This window comes from Leuresthes tenuis, unplaced genomic scaffold (genome assembly GCF_036924035.1).
Source record: "Leuresthes tenuis unplaced genomic scaffold, fLeuTen1.0.hap1 SCAF_9, whole genome shotgun sequence".
Taxonomy (NCBI): domain Eukaryota; kingdom Metazoa; phylum Chordata; class Actinopteri; order Atheriniformes; family Atherinopsidae; genus Leuresthes; species Leuresthes tenuis.
The window spans coordinates 7,789,399-7,811,663 of NW_027325363.1; the positions used below are offsets into that span (position 1 = coordinate 7,789,399).

General features: G+C 39.1%; 1 protein-coding gene across 1 annotated transcript in view; it reads right to left on the bottom strand.

Moving 5' to 3' along the window:
- The window catches only part of frem2b (FRAS1 related extracellular matrix 2b), a 46,138-nt gene extending 24,054 nt beyond the window's left edge, over positions 1-22,084 (bottom strand). The window contains exons 1-3 of the mRNA XM_072392124.1: positions 16,937-22,084; positions 15,736-15,825; positions 1,408-1,554 (exon numbers count right to left, since the gene is read on the bottom strand). Of these exons, the coding sequence (XP_072248225.1) occupies positions 1,408-1,554; positions 15,736-15,825; positions 16,937-21,947 (5,248 nt within the window). The 5' untranslated portion in view covers positions 21,948-22,084. The remainder of the gene's footprint in view (positions 1-1,407; positions 1,555-15,735; positions 15,826-16,936) is intronic.
- Between the last annotated feature and the right edge of the window lie 181 nt (positions 22,085-22,265).

Sequence of the window (22,265 nt, forward strand, 5' to 3'; positions counted from 1 at the left end):
GCAACGAGAAACATAAACGGTTTTAACACTTTCTTACAGAGAAAATGTTGTATTCCTCTTGGTATGTTGTTATCTGTGTATTGGTTTTGACAACAACAAAAAACTCCTTAACTGTCTGCCTTGAAAAAAATGGCACATGCTTTTACAATGTGAACTTCCCATCACCATAAGTTGCATTGTTCTTCCCTAATCCATTATCATTTGCCTTCTCGATGCAGTAATTATAAAAAGTGTGTACAGTAAAAAGCCATAGTTTGGATTTTTAAAGCACACTGCAATGATGTAAAATCATTAAAAACACTGAAAGCTTGTTCTCTATGGGCACTGAACACAGTGCATCCACAGTTCACAGAAGCCCTTGTTTAATTGATTATGCAACCATTAATAAAACATAACATTGCTCCAGTAAATCAAAGCAAATGATGATTATTTGCCTTTTCTCCAAATACACTTTACGTTAATTTGTTGTTTAATAATAACTTGCAGAGATCATTGTGAGGTAATTTCACAGGCGTATTTTTCCATTTCTTTCATTGTTGCATCTCATCAGCACAAACAACAAAATGTAGGTATACTTTTATTGTCACAGTTTTGGATTTATTCATTTTTGTTGTGGATTACTTTGGAAGATTTATGTCTACAATACAGTATAGGGCAATCTCCCCTCAGATTAAATATTTTATTTGATCGAATAACTGTGGCAGAGCAGACACATTGTGCTTTGTGAGGCTTTAAAGGTTAGCACACTTTTTACATTATCCAAGAGATTTAATTTGCTCTGGAGCCCTAGTGCATATAAAGATACAGATGACAGTAAAGGAAATGAACTTTTATGGGATTTGACCTTTGACATCCGGTCATTTGAATCAAAATTCATCTCTATGGAACAGATAAATGGCAGCACTAAAACAGGCAGTTGGTGCCAGTAGTAAGTATTCCTGCCACTGAGATGCATTAAGAGTTATAATTAGTTTAGTTCTGGTCAGTAAATTGCCTCAACTAACATTTGGAGTGGCGCCCATATGGCTACTAACTTCAGGTGACCTTATGCATGTGCATACATAGTCCCTGTGGGATTTTCCTGTGCTGTTGTGTAATTGGAACATAAACACTGGTCAGAGACGAGAGGTTAAAGTTCATGACCTGCATGATCCCACTGAATATCCAGGCCAGCCTTACTATTGTCTCAAAGTGTATTGAAGGTTGTCTATCAATATGTTGACTCTCCAAACAATATATCCTTTGTTTTTTTGTCTGTTTGAATTTTAGTGATCTAACAGAAAAAAGGTGAAGATCAATGCTTTTATTTGAATAAAACTGAATTAATTACTTATTGGTAATTTTTTGATAATACTTGTTGTCATATGATATTAGAATACAAAGTAACTTGAGGCAAAGACCACTTACTAATAAATGAAGTCTCCCCAAGGAAGCCGCGCCGTTTCAGTACCACCTCCAGGAACTTGACTTCCTCATCCACCACGTAGTGCTCTTTTTCCAGAAAAATCCACGCCCAGTTCAATCTAAACTGTTGGTTTCTAAGTTTGTTGCCACCTACAAACAAAAATCATCAATAACAATTCTTTAAATGAATTAATCAACCAGCAAAAGTAATACAGAAGAGAGAAGAAGAGTTAAATTGCCAAACCCCGACTTGATTATGAAAATATGTTTTGAAAATTAAAACATAATTTGTTTCTGGGTTGGCACAGATGTTTAATACCTCTTATTAAAGTCATTTCTTGGATACCTTCAGGACTTGATACTAAGTACTAGCCAGCACACAGCAGGAGGTCTGAGGCTTGAAAAGCTGTTATGCAAAAGTAGAAGGGGTTTGTGCAATCTAATTGCACTAAAAACTGGGTTATTTTATACTTGACTTTTTGAAGTCGCATTCAAAGGCTATAGCTGCAGCACCAGAGGGCAAAACTGCTACCATTTGACCATAAAGGCTCAAAGCACAGGCATATAAACAGGCATCAAACACAAACTCAGACCTAAAAATATGAATGCACACACAGAGAATCATAAAGAAACTATTCAATACCTTATATTGTAATTTCCAGAGCAATAGTTAGCAGCTTAAGTAATAACACACATGTTAATTAAAGTCAAAGTGCATTCACAAGACTGCACAGTGAGGCCTGCTGGGTGCTGCTGTAGATGAACAAAGTGAAATGCGGACTGCAGAGCCAACAAACACCTGTCTGCTCCAAAACTGGTAGAATACAAGCAAAACTGCCAGGAAGGTGCAAGGCCAATCTTTTGAGGGTACAGAGTGTTGCTGTTGTTTATGTTGGGCACAACTTGTCCACCCCACCCTCGTTGTCATGGTCAGTAAATCTGTCACCTCCAGCCTACTACTTCACTGCATTCATTTCCTTCCTTTTGTAAGCAGAGTGAAACCTTTACACATTCACCCTGGGTGTTGTATAATGTGTGTGTGTGTGTGTGTGTGTGTGTCTGCATTTATGACTGTGTGTGTGCACAAGTGAACCTTTCTCTGCACCTGTCCAGTGCTTTTTCCTTTGGCGTAATAATAATAAATAAGGAATTGGGCCTTAATTCTGTTAGCATTGATGTTTTATGGTGCCACCACTGAATCAAAAAAGGGGAATACTCTGTGTTCTGCACATGGACTAAAAACAAAGAGTGTTCTTTTCTTCACTCTATAAAACTAATTTGAACAATTTACTTCAATTATCTTTAATAATGAATGAAGGTACTTTACTTTATTTTCACCTAAAAAAAACCTTAAAGATATAAAATATGCAGTAATATACAAGAGAAAAATGCTGCAACTATTGTACCTTTACAGTTTTGGTCATACACTCAAATAGACTCAGTCAGAAAGAGAAGAACACAGATGACAGATGCTGATACTCTTTGAACTTAAAAGCCCAGAGTGAAAGTTTAGACAGACTCAGTGACACTAAGCTGTAATTAAGTCATAAGCTGAAGAAACTGTGAAGCATGAGCCACAACTTCACAATTCCTTCTGTCCTGCAAAATGAATAAGTATTTTGAATATATGTAGAGTATTTCATTAAAGTCTTGTGAACACTGCATTATGTTTTGACACAACACGTCAATGAGTATCTGACCTTATCATGACTATTTTTTTTAAAAAGGCTAAACAATCTTTCTAAATAGCTTTCCAAATAGAATATCTGACACTCACCGCTAGTGCTTTCTTCTACATCTGCTCTGACATCACATCAGTGAATCTTTCAGTGTTAAAATTAAGATAAAAAATGACTCAAAAGTCATCGGATGTGTGGCAAATAGAGAAGGAATTGGAAACTTCAGTCATGAAAATCTTTCATAAGCTACCAATATGAAAAAAATGACACTATAAATTGTAAAACTAGTTCATGCAAAGAAAACTCTTTATTGGTAAAACTTTGTTTTTTTTCACAACACAATGTGTTTGAAGCAGCACATGTAAAGTGACGTCTATTCTATTATCTTAACTGGTAATAGAAGCCCAGTGAAGTACTTAACAAGTCATGGATCCTTGATTCTACCACAGATTAGGTTTTTGCTTCCTGTGTGTTCCACATCATTCTTCGGAAGACAGGTGACCTTTCTATGGCAGGACCTCACTGCACTGTTTGGATTTAAGCCAGCAGTGTGGCACTCATGCCAGTGGTAAACACTGCATGTGTGATCTCTGAGCTGTGGAGCCTGTCCTCCAATGAGGAAAAGAAAAAAGAAAAGGTCCGTCTAACTTGACTTGTTGGTCACGTCATAAGTATTCACATGACACTGGAGAACTTATATGTACACCAAATAAGGTCTCAAAGGCACTTTCTTTGTTAAGATGAATCCCATTAAACACCTGTTTGCAAACATAAAATGGATCTATAAATTATTCATCTGTTACATCAAGCAAATTTATACAGGGATACATCTCATAAATACACTTTGAAACATAAGAAAAATGATTTACCTTCACAGTTTATAGTATTGCGCATGCAAATCGAGAATGACACGAGCAAACATTTTAGTATATGGGGCCTTTAATTTCCGGTAAAGCTGCCGTAATACGGCCTTCAGGGAACCGGGGAGTGGAGGTGCTTGTTTCCAAAGGACCACTTCACTCCTCTAAATTTCTTTCTAATTAAGATAAGGAGGGGTTGGAGTAAGTCCACTTGAAAGAGGCCCAAAGGAAAACATCAGAGTTAATCTTTAACTAGGCTCACAGCACTGAGGCACAATTTAGTGAACAGTATTGGTAACTCTTATGTTTAGGTCTTTGCATTGGTGCAGTTCAGTAGATGGTCCTGAACTACTGTCAGACTGGATTTCTATACAGTCTTAAAATTTCCTGTGCAGCCTTCATTATTCATTGACTGCTTGTCTGCCTTGTCTGTCTGGTTTATACTAAGCATCCATAATAAAACTTCTAAATCTGATGCCAAAATGCCAGACTTTACATTTCTAATTACATTTACATGAATCGTGTCACAAAACCTGTTGCAGACTTCACAAGGCTGCACAAATTCTGTTCACTCACACGGTGGATGTGTGATGAGGGACAGAAGCCTTTTGAGAGAGGCAAAAGAATGCAAGAGCCTAGCCTGTGCCAACTTAGTGCCCCTGTCTCCCTCCTGCATACATGTTGCAGTCAGGCCTTATTTGGTTACCGTCAAGCATCGCAGAGCTGTGGTGCCCCACGGACCCTCATCTGTTAATTCAGCCAGGCAGACAGACAGGCGGCTCTTTGCCAACAGAGCCAGCACCACTATAAACGAGTTGGATAAACGAGTTTGAAGCTGTGCAAAAAATAGTTAACTGACACAGGACACCTAAAAATACTAAATTATCATCTTCTCCAAATTGATTCCCAAAATGTGTATGTTGTTGACTTTGAATAGAAAATATTTACCAAAGCCCTTTTAAAATGTGAAAGAGATAACATCAGTGGCTGTATCTATCTGTTAAAGCAATAGCATTCAGTCATTCAGACATTGGTCACTTTTGCGTTAATGTGCCTAACGGGTTAACTCAGAAACACCTGGGAAAGTTACGAAGAGAGCCACGATGCACATGCAATATCTGCCATTCATGAAGGATTGGACAGCACATCAAATGAGTTATATCACTCCTAAGTCTCCCACTACAACAATTACTGTTGGCAGCAGCACAGTGGTTGTATAAAACATTCCAGAAGCAGCATAAAATATAAAATTTCTACAAATTTAAGCTTATTAAAAAGTCAGTATTATACTCATATGTGTTTAATTACAATAATGCACTGTAACAGTGCAGTTTATATAAACTTAAGTGAAACATGATTTTACTTCCCTTGAGGAAATAATTTCCTCTCACTGATCAACATTTGGATTCTGAGCATGCAACAGCTGGTCGGGCTGTCACAAAGCTATGACTTTCAAATATTCATGATCCCGGTTGATGATTTCTGTTATAATTCAGCAACACTGAAATTTCTCCCCCACAACAGTTTAGCTCATGCAAGTTATTTTATGTTTGATTCCACACAATAATGTACTGTGTGATGTACATTGCAGCATATCTGCAGTGCCTTCCTTTTTCATCTCTTTCAGTTTCATTCTGTTACAGAAGCAGTATTGCCTTTGAGTTTTATACATTTTTATGGACCTTTTAACTGTGTTAACATATAAAAAAATCCAAATATATTTCTGTTCCAGATACATAACAAAAATATTCATTACTGTGATGGAAACATAAACATTTTATCACAACTTATATGTACAGTGTGTATAAAATGACCTGTCTTTTAGCTCAACAGTGTACCAGACCATACCGGCATACTTTTCACCTCTCCAATTAAGGGAAAAGGGATATGATAATCCTGTTGAAGGGAGAAAAAGCACATGGCAGAGCAAAGAGAGAGCACGATATGGTCTAATCACCCTAAGCCCTGTATCTGCAGTAACGAGTTGGCCATGGCTTGAAAGATTTAGAACAGTTATGATTTCACAGGCCCTAAACCTTTTTCTACCCCCTCAAGGAACTGCTCTGCCATAAATCTGGTCTCTCCTAAGGATTCAGTCTAGCTGCTATTGCCTCCGTGTCCATTCCAACACAGTGGTCACTCAGAGGCGACATTTGTGGAGCCTTAAAGGAGGGCCAGAGGTGCTTATGAACAAAAGTGCTGGGTCAGAGAGCCATGCAAGGCTTAAGACAGGCAATGCTTTGCTCTCAGCGGGGAAAGTTCATTGAGATTAACATCTGAACCACATATAGAGGTGATTAAACTCTCAGTGTTCCTTTTAAATTTGGAATGCAATAGCCAGAATGACTTCAGTTCTAAATGACCATATCCAATTGTTAAAGTTGTGTCGCAGCTGATTGGAAATAAAATAACATATCGCTGTTTATTGATTTTATATTTCATACTCTTTATATATTCCCTGATATCAGAGCACATTGAATTAAAATACAAATTGTATGTGTTTTTTAGGCAAATAACAAAAGTCATGTCTTTTTGTAGTTGCATTTTTGTGGAAAAAAGATTCTAAATTAAGACTAATATAAAACAAATATAAAATGCTAAAGACATAAACAAAGGCCTTGCCACAATAAAACACTTAACACATAACTAAGATGTTGTTCACAACTGGCCGACTGACAGAATAAGTTTTTAAGCAAAACAACAACCTTCGTCAAGTGCATACTTTCATTCTTTGATTCCAAACTGCAGCACAAGGTTGTTGTGGGAACCACACTGTGGCTTTCTTCAAGGGTCAAAAAAGTAACAGAAAACAAGTAACAGGAGCCTCTCACATGTGTGGAAAGACAATGAGGAATTCAAAGAGCTCTTATTTCAGATGGAGCTCCTTTATTTGGGGCTTTAAAAAAAATGTGGGAGAAGAAATACTGTACAATGTGATTATAGGAAAAGGTCACTCTTGTCCTGGGAGTGTGCTTCACGGTCCAGTATCCTCACACGCTGCCACAAATGACGTAATTTGTCGTCTGCAGCAACCCCCAACCGCAACCCCACAAGAGAGCACTTTGGTTGAGGATGTAAGATTTTTAAGAGTTATTGAGAAATGTTAAAACTAAGTTTGTTAAAAAATATAAATCAAGTGTACACTGACAGTGCCAGCAAATATCAAACAAGACGATGACTTTTGCTGATGTATTAAATATAGTACTTGTCTAATTAATGACTTCACATAAGCCAATGCTGACATTCTGGGTATTCAAATATAATCATGTTAGTCTGGGTTGAATATATAAGTTTACCGAGACTATTTTCAAATGATAGTAAAGTAAAAGTAAAGCTAACTATCAGCCTCCTGACACATGAGTCAGATAATCTGTTTAGGTTCACTTTTCACCCAAAAAGGACAAGGGGTGTCCTGCTAAGAGTGAAGGACCTGTTAGTGATCATGGCTACATCTATAGGGCTGGAAAACAATCTGCATGACAAGTTAATAATGTTGATAAACTCCGATTGGAAGGCTCTAGATTCAGTATTCATCTCACAGTCAAAAACATGCTGTGTATGATGTACAACCACTGCACTACATTACTGAAAAGATGCAGAATAAAATTCTCCTGTATCTCTGTGTGAGATTCAAAAATATGTATAAAAGCAGTAATTGAGGGGTTTGCTTATTTTGATTGTGTAGGTGAGGTCAGACAAAGTATTCCTTGATTGCCCTTGAATAACATTCCTGTCAGTCAAAGAGTACGCAGCCTCAAGTGTCTTAATTAACAGTCAGCCACATGGTTTAGAGAGCAAAAGCCTGAACTCTCAATAACAAGGGGAGTAACAACAAAAGGCTGAATTAGTAGCCACAGGGCTTTTTCAGCATTCACATAAACGTCGCTGTGGATTTAAAATCTTGAGTTTCTCACTCATTACCAGTCAATTATGTATTGTATGAACACCCTGATGCATATGCTGCCGAAGCAGCTTTGAAAAATCTACTGAAAGCCACTGAAAACAGAGCATGAAGGGGAAAAATATATCAGTGTAAAGAAAAATTACACTCTTTTTTTTTGTTCAGCTTAGAAGACAAACATTTTAAGACACATCCTGCCTGACTGAGGAGATGACAAAAATATGTCTCACTCTGAGAAATTTAACATATTCATTGTGTGGTTGTGACTGAACGGAGGCAGTAAAATAACAGGTATATACAAAGGTGTGAAAATGTGAGAGAAAACAAAGCAAAATAAGAATTTAGGACGACAGAGCTTCACAAAGGGAGAGAGACGTGCTTTTTTCTTGACTCCTGAATGCATAGTGTTTGCTCTCTTGTCAGACTGAATAATGGTGGACTGTTTGCTGAAAGCAGCAGTGTGAGGCCATAGAATATAAAACCCCATCCCAGTCCCACAGACTCATGAGCTCCATACTAATAAAGCTGGGAATTTGTTGAGTCTGTCCTAAGTGCTGGTCTTCACTGGTGTCATTTATAGCAACATGTTTCAGCTGAATTTCACAGTTGTTACATGCAAATCCTCACATGTATAAAGCCTTTTGCCTGAAAGAAAAACGCTCTCTGAGAAGATGAAAAGGTAATTCCTAAAAAGTGTTAGATGACTCCTGGTCCTTTGTTTACAACTGGTGAAAAGGAGACATCAAGTACAACTGTGCAAACCTGCATGTTAAAGATAAGAATGCTATTCTGCATTCATGAGAAGAGGGAAGAAAATGTCCAAGGATTTAGTGTTGGTATTGTCTTCTGCTTGTACTAATGCACTGAAGATTAGTCTATGCAGTGAAAGAAGCCCATGGCTCAAAAATATGTACTGGCACCTTAAAAGAGACTAATTCTAAGAATGTTCACAAAATATAATTTGGTGACACTTTTCTTTCCATTAAAATCATCGTAAAATCAGCCTTTTAGAGGGGTTTATTGTGAATAGAGTTACTTATTCTGTTATTCGGATAGATTCTGTAACTGGTTAAAATGGTGGAAAAAAGCACCACTGTAATAGATTATATGGGTAGCACACCTCATATTTATGATATAAAGATTTGAATTAATGCACCGCTGTTTCATCCTATAAGTAAGCACAATAGTTGGCATCCAAGTTAATCATAGAGTATCTTGATGTGATGAGCTTTATTTCTCCAGAACAGAAAATTATTAGAATCAAATGTCAGAGAAATGCATGAGAGGCATCCAGAAGTTGCATTTCTGCTGGCATATACATCCTATGCAAAGAATGCCCTTTGGAATACAATTAACTTTCTTAAGGTTTAAAGTTTGAAAATCAAATTGACTCTGTTGGCTGAAGGTTTCACAATGCCTCAAAGTCACAAAAAATTTTCTCCTTGAAAATTTGCTCTTTCACTGACCAGAGATAACCTTTTAAAGAAAGACAGAGCAATTAAAAGGTAACTGCACTGCCTTAGCCAATTTCTTTGGGACTTAAGGAGGGAAATGGGACCATGGTATCAGGCTGCCAGTTGTCAAGATGTGCCCCCTCTGGCCTCTCTTTCGTTCCATCGTCCTATTTGCTTGCTAATGTGTAACTCTTCACTTCAAATCCATGTGCTGGAAAACTAAGATAAGCTCATTCATGGTCTAGTTAATGTCAGTCACCAAGACATTTCTCTGTATTCTTAATGGGGGAAGGGTTCAGCTGAGCTCTCGACATTTTGATGTTATCCATGTGTTAAAGAGCAAGCGTTCAGTTATTTTTAAATGTCAAAAAAAAAAAAATTAGGAAAAGAAGGGGGGAAAAATCAGTGTAAAATGTATGTGTCCATTAAGAATAGAATATGAAATTAAAAAACACTTTATTTTTCCCAAAGAGAAATCATATTAATGATGGATATAAATATGCTAGTAAAATAAAAACAATAAATAGTTAAGTGCAGAATGAAATTGTTTTTGTAAAAAATGTAAGTTGCGAACAGGTTGCTAAGAAGAGAAAAGATACATGTGAGTGATAGCAGAACTATATTGAAATTTTAATGAAAGGATGAATATTTTTCACTTGAATAATAAGTCACACGATGATTCTCCTTTTAAAAACTGATGGCTTAAATAACCACACAGTTTGAGGCAGTGATTTCTCTTTAAATGAAAGTATGTGAGATACATACTTCACATATAAGCATGCACCACATTTTTTGTTTACAGCTAATCAAGTCTATAGCAAATATCAAAATGAGCTCTGTTCATATGTAGATTAGGCTGCAATCATGGACGTCTCACCTACTACATTTCAGCGCTCACAACTTGTCAACGCAGCCGGTGTTTAGAGAGTGAACTGCACATCAGCACATCATTCCATCACTACAGGCGACGGGAAGCAGCTTGAAGTCCTGCCCCCAATACTGGGAGCAACAGAGCACTTCTATCTTTCATCTCCTCAGACTGCTTCTCCCTCCCATTTCTCAGCATATCCTGCCCACCAGACCACACTTATGGGAAGCAGGTGGTAGAGAGTGTGAGCTTGATCCATAAACAGAATCTCCAAAGGGTTTCATCTGTGCCTTTTATGACATGAGAACGCTGTCACTCTCAAGACACACTTCAACTGTGTCTGAAAAATGAAAACCTTCTCAAGAGATTTTGCATCAGTCTGTGCAGCATTTTCAATTCACCATACCATTACATTTTCTTGGCATATTGAAATATTGTCGATAGGAAAATAAAAGGAGCTGGTGTTTTTCCTGGTCAATTTCATTTCACCATAATCAAAAGAGACAACAGCTTAAAATCAAAGACGGAACAGTTTCCAATTAACTGCAGTCGGTGCCTGGCATCTTGATAGAAAATTTTAGTCGTGCCAGCATCATCTCTAATTATGGATTCAGGCAGGCTGTAATGGATAGAACGGTGGATCCTTTGAATGTGCAGCAGTGAATGCGTATAAAAAGTGCATACAAAGGAGGTTTAGTCTGAATTGGACTCCAACTGCTAAACCCAGACTCATCTGGGCAGAGTTGGGACTCCACAGACTTAGCCCAGCTGTCAGAGGCTTATCATGCAGCAGGGCTGAGAGGAGCAGCTCTGGCCCACTGCAGGGATTCAGGGGCCAAAACCACATTATCTAGAATGATTTAGCAAAACTGTACAAAAGCTCTGCTTCTGTGAAACAAGAGATGTCTCAGCAACAAGCTGAAGTACCAACTCTTTTAAAATTACACAACATATTAAAAACAGAACACGCTAAAAAGAGACAAGATTTTAATTCTGATCTTATTGACATGTAAAAGATCTATAATAGTGTCATCTAACTAAGCACATTTTTTCTTCTGCTGTTATATATAATTTGCACATGTATCAATCAGGTTTTCTAGCACTGCAATATATGGGACTGTCCATTAATCAGACGCCAAAAACTTCAGCCACGAAGCTTTTCCTGGAACAATCCTAGTTCTGCTAGACTGATGTCCTTAGGTAGTTATGACGACACATATTATCATCCACAGGACAAGCCTGGGCTTGGGGTTCCTATACTTTCGGGAATTTGCCTTTGCTTTGTTAACCTCAGTTTCATGCACTACTTTTGGCAGCATGTTAAGAGAGAAGGAAAATAATCATCAAGAAGGGTTACACTGTTTTTCTTTGTAAAGGAAATATGAGGGCAGAGTCAACCCAAGAAAAAGACTTCACTAGCTATATAATGTCAAATTCAAAATACAACTATCAAACCTGTCATGTTTTGACTTACTTGTCTTGCAGAATTAGTCAATCACCTTTCATATCTATTAGATCACCATCAATGTTGCATCCCCTCTACCAAAAGTGCAGCTTCTTCCCCTGTTTGATTAGTTGCTGCAACACTTGACATATGTACTTTCCCTTAAATAACCTCTGTTACTCAATAAGTTGCATTAAAAAAAACATTCCAAATATAGCTGCACTGGAAACTGGTGAGAAAAATTCTAATGCATAAAGCATAAGCTTATCCTGTCGGTCAGACCACAGCTAATCAGGTCTTTAGCAAATATCAAAATGAGTTGAGTCTTCTCCCATAAGGACCGAGAAAAGACAAAAATCGCTCCCCAATTAAAATGATTAGAGTAAATCTTCTGTCATTCAGTTCTACAGGGAAGCAACCGTTTCCCAGGAAAAGCTTTGTAATTAAATCCCAGATGTTTTATCACATGTTTTTTTTATCAATAACAAGAAAATGACTGTACCAAACATTTTATTGGCTACAGCACAGGTGGACTGTGAAGAAACCTAACGCCTTAAAATCCCCCTTAAACTAAACAACTGGAGAAGCTATGTAATTTTCTGAAGTTTACAGCATATTTTTTGCATGGGATTCATTCCACATAGGTACCAAGGACAGAGTATGTTATACCCCCCAAGTAAAGTATAGGGTGGACAGTTTTATTAATAACAGGATAGAAACATACAGACAAAAAAACCCTGTAGAGTCATCACCTGAGCTGTGATGGGGATAGTATAGTATACTCTAACCTTGCAACTGCATGTGAGTGCATGTTCTACTTTACTTTTGTTGTACCCTAGCACGCTATGGGGAGTAAGATAATCCCTCCAAACCTGGAATTAAACAGGAGGGGAGACAAGGGAGAAGGAGTATGCACTCAGTGTCACAAGTGATTACACACCGATAACATGTAAGATGTTGACAACACACATATCAGCTGTTACTACAGGCCAAAATGGTTCGGAGGATTTATTAGCTCAAGGTACTCATGATGACCTGAACTTATCTTGTTACATGAAGCAGAAATAACAAACAAACCATACTTCTCAAGGTGGGCTCTGCAGAAGTGCACTGAAGAGGAAACAAATTCCTCTCTATTTCAGGTGCTTTCATGAAAGAAAAAATGTTCCAGTCAGGAATTTGCTCTATTTAGTATTGTGCAGAACCATTCACTAGAAATAAGAAATACGGAAATACTTCAAGACAAATGGGGAACCACAAGGGAGACCTTTTGTTTCACCTTCAGGCATAGCATATATTTGAAAATTTTACTATGAATGATCTTTTTCAGCCTCTTTGTACCTCAGTAAAAGAAAAAATGTAAGGTGGATGTAAGTGCCTGGAATGAAAAACAAAGACCAGAGCAGTTGCATCTGTCATTAAGGACATTTGTAATGCTGACTGATTGGCTGGAGGCAGACAGGGATTCAGGTCTATAAACAACTGCCTGGGAATGCCAGGGCTTGTGTGTGCTCAGGTAAGCTCACCTGAATGCACTTGATTCCCCAGGAGACAAGGGGAGGGCTGGAGTCCACCAAACACAGAAATTAACTGATTTAGAATAACAAGAATATCCCCAGCACAAACACAAAAAAAATTTAAATAAAATTCCAGATACCATTTCATTCTTGTTCTAAACAAAACAGGTTTTAAGTCATTAAACAGGTTTCTGGCCCACGCCTCTGATGGTGACTTTGTTTTCAAAGCGTCATGTTTCTCAAAAACAGTGAACTGACACCCACAAATTAATATGTGAACTTTCAGTCCATGATTCTTCATTCAAGGCTTTGACAAGCTTAACAAATACTGAGACATAAAAGCAGCTCTGGGAGAGTAAGTCCTGTCATCTCCTTCTTGCCAAAAGCACCTTATAGCATGTAGCAGCAGCTTTAAAAGCACACAGTGTCAGTTTCTGCAATCAAAACTGAGTAAAGCAGAAAGAATTACACAAATGGGCCTTATGATAAACTTCTAGATTATACGAAAGAATAAACAACACAAGTTTTGAGCAAATCTAATATAATTCAAATGTTGTGTCCCAGCAGGGTTAAAAGTAGTTGGGTTTAGTCATGCTCTAATCACTAATCAACAGTTTCAAGTATGAGTTTGGGATGCAAAATTCAGTGCCTTGTAGATATTTTCAATGAAAAGCCAATGTTGATGTCTTCAAGTACTTTTTGTAAAATGGGTCATATTATCTGTGCAAAACTAATTTTAAAGGCACTGAAAATCCTTTTTTTTTCATTAAAAAGCATCTCAAGAGTCAATTTATGGCTCGCCCTAAAATAAGAGCTGCTTAATAATCACTTCTATATTGGACTGACTGATAATACGACAAAGTCGTGGGGCATTCTAATCCCAAAACAGTGAACTTATCTGTAAAAACAGACAATAAATCCCCTACATCCCACTGAAACAACAGAAACAATGACCACCTATGAGATGGACAAAGATAGGTGCCCAAATCAACAGCAAAGTCATACTGTACTCAAACTCTAATTTCATCACAGCTGTTTGCACAAACAAATGGGATAACAGCAAGCAGCTGGAACATGACAAGCAACTCTTTACCCAAAGAGCATTTCAAAGGACAATTGTCAAATATCTCCTAATGTACTTGAAGTGAGGAGGAGAATGTTTTCCACTGCTTAACATGATACAGCACAGCCATGTGCCAGTGTATACAATTCAGCTCCTCCATAACATGGCTGTTCAAAGAGCTGCAGAGTCTGTCTGGGGAGGAGTCAGGGCAGCCACAAGCAGCTTAAATCTCATTAAAAAAAATGTTCACTGCCTGCCTCACAAGCTGCGGTGCAGTGTGTGACGAGTCCTCGTGGATGGGTCATCCAACTTTTTATAAGCCATTTAGGCACAGCTATAAAAACACAATTCCCATGTCAAAAGGTGACATTTTAGAGATATGTGTTGTGTCTGACAGCAAGCACATAACAATGATTGAGGATAGAATAAGACACACATTATTTGGAATCCTCTCATAAAGTCTAAAAGTATTAAAAAAGATTGTAGTGAGAGCTGAGAAAGTAAATCCAATTGCCAGCTCTCAAAGACAAACTACCGGTGTAGGATACAAGTATGTCATCAAGAAAATGACAAAGAGGGAGAGAAACACACAGAGATCCATGACAAATACCTAAAGTGAGGTGATAATAGATGGTCTGATGGAAACTCACTCAGCAACAAAAGAGTTCTGCATGCACTCAACACTAACACTTCTCAGGCAAAGAAGTGTAACTGAGGGCCAGCTTAATATCCACCTGTTGGCACTATTTCCAACTGAAGTAACAGATTTGTCCTGAGAAATGACAAATTACAAAATTGGTACAGGGGCCACTGAGGTACTTGTGGGAAAAGAGGGCCCCTATTAGAGTGGTTCTTTGTATTCACTCATCACAGCTGAAGGATACTAGAAAGGACACACTGTAAGGCACGCTGTTTCCACTAATCTGCAACACCGACATGATTGCCTCAAACCTTTCATTGGGCTTGTGCTTGATTAAAAATCTATCTTAGAGGGAAGGTCTTCTCTAATTGCTCTACTAATTAGTTATTTACAAAATCAATCATTTCTAGCTTAAAGAATAATGACTGATTATGGGTTGGACCTATATGGCAGGCCTGTCTACAGAGTAATTTCCAGTATGACTAACATGAAATTTTAATAAGCAGAAAACTTTGATACTCAAATCTTTTGTCTGAGCTACTAGTTGGATAGAAACCTGCAGAGCACCTCGGAGACAAATGTTATCTACGGAAGAAACACCACATCTTTCCCTCATTTACGTGCCGATTTTCTTATGCATGCTGAAATACGATACAGTGTGAAACCACTCTTCTGGAAATCTCTCCCATCTTTGCACACACCTTTTGCATACTAACTCTGCTTAATTAGGAACATGGTGATATGTCTGCAAGCCTCTCACATTTGAGAAATCTGAAATTCTCAAAGTATAAGTTGAGACATTGTAATGAATTCCAATCTCTTAACCATATAAGTCAGGACAGATTTAAACCTTCACACTGATAACACAGCGTTTGAAACACAACAGCTTGAATAAAAAAACTTACCATTATCCTCAATAGTGAAATAAAAGATGTCACTTGTGGCATTGTCACGCTCCCTCAGAACATAGCATATGCTCATATCATCAATCTCAGCTGAAAAAGAAAGCAACTGCGTAAATAACATTAATATCCTACCAAAAAAAACATTTTCAGTCATTATTTGGGTAAATCATGACAACCAGGAAAATAGTTCAAATTGTTCTAGACAGATTTTTGTCAGAGACCGCTTGTAAAGCCTACTTTATGATGCAGACTAAGGCTGCATGTTGAAATACACATCCTGATAGTGTTCGGGGATTTTAAAAGATAAAACTGCCTGATAAAAAGGGTTATATACTTTTTAGACTCCTAAATGACACTGAACATCAACAATGGCTTCACTCTTAGGGCTAAATAACTGATATATGTCGTCCTGATCGTGTGATTATTTGATTCTATGCATCCTCATTGTCTTTCAATATTTTATGGCAAAAAAAATCTCCTGTCAGATAATCTGTGTATCAAAAAATGAATTTCTAAAAATGTCAAATTACAGGGAGGTAGTGTTTCCATCTGTTTACGCTTGTGAGAACTGCTGAAACATTCAGAGTCTCTAAGGGAAAGCATTTCACAGTGGCTCAGTAAATAAAAACGGGGGTACATGGACACTGACAGAACTCTAATGGTGCTACACTGATATTTACCATTTACCAAAACGCCCCTCTGGTCTGTTTGAAATACAACTTCTGCACTACCCTGTGTTGTTTGCAAAGCAAAAAATGTTCTTTGAGCCAGACTACCTTGTGTCCCTTCCTTTGACATGTTTACATTTTCATATTATCATTATGTCTGTAACTCTCTTGGCTTTGGTTTGAAAATATTTCTCCAGTATAAGTATAAATCAACATCAGTTATTTCCCAAAGTGAAACACATTGGGCACTGTTTGACAAAAATGCACCTCTCTGGAGATCTGTTGAGCCTGAGGCACAGGGATACTTCTTCTATGATGCTCTCTTGAGTGAATCTTCAAAAAAACCTTCCCGATTAGAAATGTGTATTTTTTTAGGCACTAAATGGGGAGTGGATTTAGCATAATAGGTAAATGTAAAGAGAGTTTAGAATTGGCATAGAAAACCTCTGAGAATTAAAACATCTTCAGTGAGAGTATACAAATGTTGCAGAATGGCACAAGATTGCAAAGCAGTTTAAAAACATTTCCCTTACCTTGTGTGAAGCTGGTGATGGTGGCATTTCCTCTGCCAAGGTTAATCAGATAACCATGTTCTGGGGCTACAGTAATTCGAAAGGTAACAGAACCCTTAATGCTGTCTCTATCCTCTGCTTTTAGGGTCTTACTGGTGATCACAAACCCTAGGTGGCCTGTCTCCAGAACCCGCAGAGTTGGGGCACCTTTGTTCACTATGATCTGTGGTACCCCATTATCCACAGGGAGAACAGCAATCTTCATCACTTGGGGCTTTCGAGTCTCAAACACTGTGTCAGGGAAGACATAGAAGTCCGTATGGGTTCCATCAGTGACAGTGAAGGAGAAACTGTCCTCTGGAGTCTCTGTGCCATCATGTTTGTAGCTGATTAAGTTCTCATTCAGGTCTTGCTTTGTGAAGGAGGTAACAGGTCGGGTGTTATTGAAGAGCAGGCGCCCATGAACTGGGATTTGAGTAACTGTGAATTTTAAAAGCTGGTCAACAGTGTCTCTATCTTCAACTGTAAGCTCAAAAGGTGTGATGAGTTTATTTTCTCCCTCAGTCACCAACAGGCTGTGAATTGTCACTACAGGCTTTTTATTGTCCACGTCAGTGATGGAGATGCGGAAAGTGCGGAACACAGGATTGTAGCCATCAGTCACTTCAAATTCAAAGCTATCCATTTTCGCCTCATCGTCAGCAGTGTGGATGTAAAATATTTTGTTACCGGCCAGCTGGAGCTGTGTAAAGGACGAGATAGGCATCCCAGGTATGTCTGTGCATTCCAGGTGTCCTCTCATTGGAGCGCGGGTGATTGTGAACACCAAGTGTTCATCTGGGCTGTTAAGGTCAGTAGTCCTGAGAAGGTCAGTTGTCAAAGTCACTCTTCCACCCTCTTTAAGGGAAACCCCTTTACTGACCACATCAGGAAACACCATGTCAATGCCACCAATTGTAACATAGAAGTATCTGTCAATTAAAGGGTTGATGCCATCTGTCACATCAAATTTAATGAGGTCTCGAATTCCCTCTTGCCCGTTATGGATGTAGACAATCAAACCCTGATCTACTTCACTCTGTGTAAAATTCATCCCAAATGTGATATTTTGTAATGTCCCAGATGGAGTTGTTCTCTGCAAATACCCCTGATCAGGTCCATATTTAATAATGTAAGTCAGTGTGCTATCCTCTGAGTCCAGATCAGTAGCTTTTAAAACATTACTGTTAATGACTTTAACGTCACCAATCTCAATTTCAAGGCCATCGTTGATAGCCATCCTCGGGGTTTCATCGTCCACAGGGATAATCATAACTACTACAGTTTTCTCCACACTGAACTTTCCATCTGTGAGAAGAACGTCAAAGCTGTCCTCTGTGGTTTCAGAGTCATCATGCTCATACACAATAGTGGAGGCCTCCCTGATCTGATCCAAGGTGAAGTTAGACATAGGGAAAGTGCCAGTAGTGAGCTGATTAAGAATAAATCCATGCCTGGGGGGTTTGGTGATGAAGAATGTGAGCTGATCAGAAGGGAGATCTGCATCGGCCCCATTCAAAATGGGAGTGTCAATGACGATGTTCATGCCCTCCATAACGACAAACTCTCTCATGTAAATCTCGGGCTTTTCATCATTAGAGGGGATTATGGAGATGGGGAAAAAGTGCCTTTCAGAGAAATTGATGCCATCAGAGCATCTGAGGGTAAACCTGTCCTCCACTGGCTCGACTCCTTTGTGAATGCTTTGAACATAGTAAATGTGATTCTGTCTGATGTCCTTGATGGTGAAAGCACTAATAGCAGTTCCGGACCTCGATTTTTCTGAACCTGGGGCAGGAGAGATATTTTCCACATACCCTGAAGTTGGCTGTACAATAATTGTACAAAGAAGGTCATCAATGGGGGTGTCAAAATCACTGGCACTTATATGAAGAATCCGAATGACATTTTTCTCCCCCTCAGTAACAGTGAACTGTGGCCCCACAAAGACCTCTGGAGCCTGGCTGTCCAGGGGAAGAATAGTTACATGCACTCTCACACCTGTGATTTTATTTCCTCCAACAGTCCACTCATCAGACATATCCGTCAGAGTGAGATTAAAATAGTCCTCCTTTGTGTTAACGCCAATCTCCCCACTGGTATGAGCATAGACCACAAAGCCATTAATGATATCGGCTTGAGTGAATGTGCCAGATGGAACCCCTTTCACCAGGATTTCACCAAATGATGGCTTGTCTTCAACAATGAACGTCAAACGGAGGTCATCGGTATCTTCATCTCTTCCCTGAATGACATTACTTGTGATTTCTGTAGCTCCATTTTCCAGTACGTCTATGTAAGAGCCTATTGTACCTGCTGGAAGACTGATAGTTGGTGTCTCATCGTCAATGGGCTTCACGGTAATCTTTATAGTAATCGGGACAATGTGCACCCCATCACTGACATCTATTTGTATAGAATCCAATGTTGATTCAGCTCCATTATGGATGTATGAAATCAACCCATTTTCAATATCCTCCAGGCTGAAAATATATCCTTTGGTCATGTCAGTGAATGTAAATTGGATCTGACCATGTAGTGGAGGCTGGATAACAGTGAAGGTTATCTTGTTGCTGTCTGTGTCTGTGTCTGAGGTGTCCAGCTCAGCTCTAGTAAGGATATGTCTTCCACGTTCAAGCACAGTAAACCCAGAGTTTGTTATTTGAGGTGGTTTGTTGTCCACAGGCTTTAAATGTATTGTGAAAAATCCCTCTACACTATTTCCAGACACATCCTCCACGGTGTACCTAAACTGTAAAACACGCGTAGTAATTCCAAGTTCGAGATCGGGTGGTTTGTAAGCTATTTTATGGTGGTTAATTTGGGCCTGAGTGAAGGTTGTGACTTCAGCGTTTGGATTTTCGGTCAATACCAGGGCTCCTAATATAACAGGACTATTCTCATCTGTGTCTGTTGGTGGTTGGATGATTGTATATTTGAGATCCCGATCCTCTGAGTCTAGGTCAGTGTAACGGAGGAATTTCTTACGGAAGTAAGTAAGGTGATACTCATGTACAGTCATTTGTAAGGTTGTGCCGAGGTACAGTTCAGGTGGGAGGTCATCAACAGGGAGAATTTTTATGATGAATGAGTTCTCACCTGACTGATTTGGAGGGTCATTGTCATCTTGTACTCTAAAAAAAAACTGATCCATGACTGTGCTGGTGCTGTGGGGCCCTATATGCATGTAGAATAGTTTCCCATCAGTAATATCCTGCTGCAGCCATTCAGTCACGACTTTCTCATACATTTCATCCTTTGTGTTAAACTTCCAGGTTGATGGGTCCTCCGGTGCCTCAGACTGACGTAACATCACCTGCCCCACTGTAGAAAAGGGAGGCTCAATAGTGAATTTTATGGTAGAATCTTCTGAGTCGATATCAGCTGCACTGAGCATAAGTGAGGAAATTTGTATAATTTGGTTTTTGAATAAAACCAAACCCGTGTTAGCATTGATGATGGGAGGCTCATCATCTGTTGGCACAACAGTGATGGGAAACAGAAACTCCACTTCATTTGTGCCATCTGTCATTTTGAAAATAATGTTATCACTGTATGTGTCACTACCATCATGTTGATAGATGACTACTCCAGCATCGAGGTCAGCAGGGGTGAAAAATTTCCTCCTTGAGCCCAAAACAGTTAACTCTCCATGCCTGAGCCCATCAATAACAGTAATACTGACTTTGTCTAAATTGTCCTCATCACTGATTTCCAGATTCTGTGAACTTGACAAAGGCCTGGACTGTCCTTCATACAGTAACTGTCCAGTATTCCTTGTGACCACAGGGGCTAAGGTGTTCATTGGCTTAACAACAATCATGAAAGCAAAAGGGTCTGACACAGCCCCCTCTGTGTCCACAACCTCAAACTCAATCTGGAAAATCCGCTCAGTGTCTGAATCCACAGCGGGAGGTTTATATGCAATTTTTAATTCTTTCAGGTCTCCTTGGTAAAATGAGGTTATTGGTAAATTCCTGTCATCTGTGCTGACTATGTACCCCTCCTCAAAGGACAGAGGGGACGTGATGTTGAAAATTAATTCATCAGTATTAGACTCCACATCCTCTGCAGCCAACATATCCATGGTTATTGCTGTCATTACAAACTGGTCTACTTCCATCATCATCATTGCAACAAAGCTGGGTTTAGGGGGTGTATTGTCCTCTCCATCTTTTATTCTCACCAAAACCTGAAAGAATTCCTGCTTGAGCAAATTCCCTTCTTTATCGTGCAACTCCACGAGCATGGGGATGTAATCTCTGTTAGGAGACTTCAAAGAAAAAATATGCTGATAACGGGTGTTCATTTGGATAAATTCATCACAGTCCACCATTGTTCCAAGGCTGTCCTCATCCACAAGTTTTCCATACCTGGGAAATACGCTGCCACTGGAGAGTGATGCTATTTTGCATTGTTGTGCACTTCTATCATAGGTAAATTCTAAAATTCTTCCATCAATGGGATTACTTGTACCGAGCAGTTTCTCAACAGTAAGTGGCATATTTTTTGTTAGCACTTCCAGCTGTGTGAAAATGACCTCCACCTCCATCATGAACGGTATTATTATTGTATCCGTTTGGGTGTCATACCTGAGCTGTAACCTCACTCTGTCCTTCGGAGGACTCCTCGAGCCAAAGTGAGAATACTTCACGTCGTTGGGACCAAATTCACACGGAAACTTTTTCGGAGACAGTTGTCCAGGCCTTTGAGATAAGGGATCATTGTCCAAAACTGTTAAGCTGCATCTGTCACCGGGCTGAACTTGGATAACCAAATCGTTAATGGGATCAATAAAAACTGATCTCCCGAAAGGCACGCGGATCCCATTATTGGCAACCAATATCGTGTCTTCTGAAAGCTCAGACCTCAAGGCATACGATAATCCATAGCTGTCAAAAACCTGTGTAATTGCATCACCTGTCAGAATCACCGCAAGCAGAATCAAGGCAGCGCCGGTCCCGTGCAGATGCGGGGAAATGATCCAAGCCATTTGTAGAGCGGAACCGCAACGGGGACTCGTTCAACTTTGTGCATACACTCTTGTAAACTACGTACCTCGGTTAAAGTTGCAGGAGTAAAAAATCGGAATTGGTTGATACGCAATGAAGGTGCACCATTCTCACACAGCAGTTGTGCACTGTTCAGCTTAACTTCATACTCCTGCTTTGCTAGAGTAAGGCGAGTCACGCCCTCCTCCCAGCTAATTGGTCAGTTTCATCGATGGAACGCATTTGTCAGATTTTAAATGGACGTGGCTTGTGTCATTCTGGGCAAAGAAATTTAAGTCGGATAGGAAATGATCAGGTTG